At 39.5% G+C, this 1,371-nt stretch overlaps 1 protein-coding gene across 1 annotated transcript; it reads left to right on the top strand.

The window, feature by feature from the left end:
• The first annotated feature begins 484 nt into the window (after positions 1-484).
• On the top strand, positions 485-1,102 carry LOC110789838 (cytochrome b-c1 complex subunit 8-like). The gene has a single exon (XM_021994537.2). It carries the CDS (start codon positions 630-632, stop codon positions 846-848), a length of 219 nt encoding a protein of 72 aa, XP_021850229.1. The 5' UTR covers positions 485-629; the 3' UTR covers positions 849-1,102.
• The last annotated feature ends 269 nt before the right edge of the window (positions 1,103-1,371 follow it).

The raw sequence follows: 1,371 nt of genomic DNA, 5'->3' as shown, positions 1-1,371 counted from the left end.
CCCATCCCCGCCTGCCCCGTCCCATCCCCACTCGCCCCGCTTCATATCCGCAATGGGTGATGAGGTGAGTTTTGATTTATTTGCATTTTTAGGTGATAATATGAAATTAGATGAGATTTTTAAGTTTTTTGTTTGGATTTTTTTGTTATGACGAGTATTTTTTTCGATTATATATGTTATTTTAGTCATAAGGTATTTTTTTTTTTCTAAAGTTAACTTTATTTACCCCGTATATATGGTAAATGTTTGCTAAATATTTGATATTAGCGCGGACATGAAGCGGGGTAAGACGGGGATGGATACCCAATTGGATAGTGGGACGGTGATAGATTTTAATTTACACCCGTTAGACGGGGATGGAAATAAATTTTGTACCCGTCCTGGGTTATGACTTATGGGGCGAGAATGAGAATGAAAATTTGAGGTTGGGATGGGAGTAGAGGGACCTGCCCTGCATTTGTCCCGCCCCATTGACATCTCTGCCCGTCTACACAGCCCACAAAACCCTCTATTTTCACCCCTCCGCATTTGTTTGAAAAATTAAACGTCTTTTACAAATTTTACAAGTTACAACAAGCTCCAATCTCCAGAACTTAGGGTTTCCTGATCGCCGTCCGTCGTGAGAAGAGATGGGTAAGATTCCGGTGAAGATGAAGATGGTGCAGTACGCTTTGTCTCCGTACCAGCAGAAGGTGATGCCTGGATTATGGAAAGATCTGCCCGGAAAACTTAGCCACAAGGTGACGGAGAATTATATCAGCACCACCCTTTTGCTCGGACCTCTCGTCGGAGTTTACTCCTATGTTCAGTGGTACCTAGAGAAGGAAAAATTGTCTCATCGCTTTTAGATCTTTCGAGGTCCTTCTCCTTTTTCTCTCTCCTATCTCCGAGTCGCCTTTTTGTTACGGATGGATTTGTAAGTTGTTTTGCAATTGGATTTATGATGGTTTAAGCGTGAATTGTCATAAATATTGAACTAAAGTTTCAATAAATTTGTATTTGTTTAACGAAATTTGGGTGTGTTTAGCTTCGATTGTGTTGATATTTGGTGATGTTACATGTTGAAATAATAAATATGGAGCTGGATCAATTGTTTTCTGTATTTGCGTTCTCATTGTTGAATATTGAGAAATTGGGAAGAGTTGCTCTATATCGTAGTTGCGCTGGGAAGTTGGCTAAAAACATATTCGGGCTCCATTTTAGACGCTAAGAAGCTTAATTGGTACAAATTAGTTTGTCATTGGCAGTGATTAGTGTGTATTTGGTAGTACCATTAACATACGGAGTACAAATTTATACCTATAACATAATAACTTTGTACCAATCGAGCATGTTAGCGTCCAAAATGGATGACAGGTCGGTTATTGTAGA

This window comes from Spinacia oleracea, chromosome 5, assembly GCF_020520425.1.
Source record: "Spinacia oleracea cultivar Varoflay chromosome 5, BTI_SOV_V1, whole genome shotgun sequence".
Classification (NCBI taxonomy): Eukaryota; Viridiplantae; Streptophyta; class Magnoliopsida; order Caryophyllales; family Amaranthaceae; genus Spinacia; species Spinacia oleracea.
The sequence above is the reverse complement of the archived record's forward strand: the minus strand, read 5'-3'. Positions and strand labels throughout refer to the sequence as shown.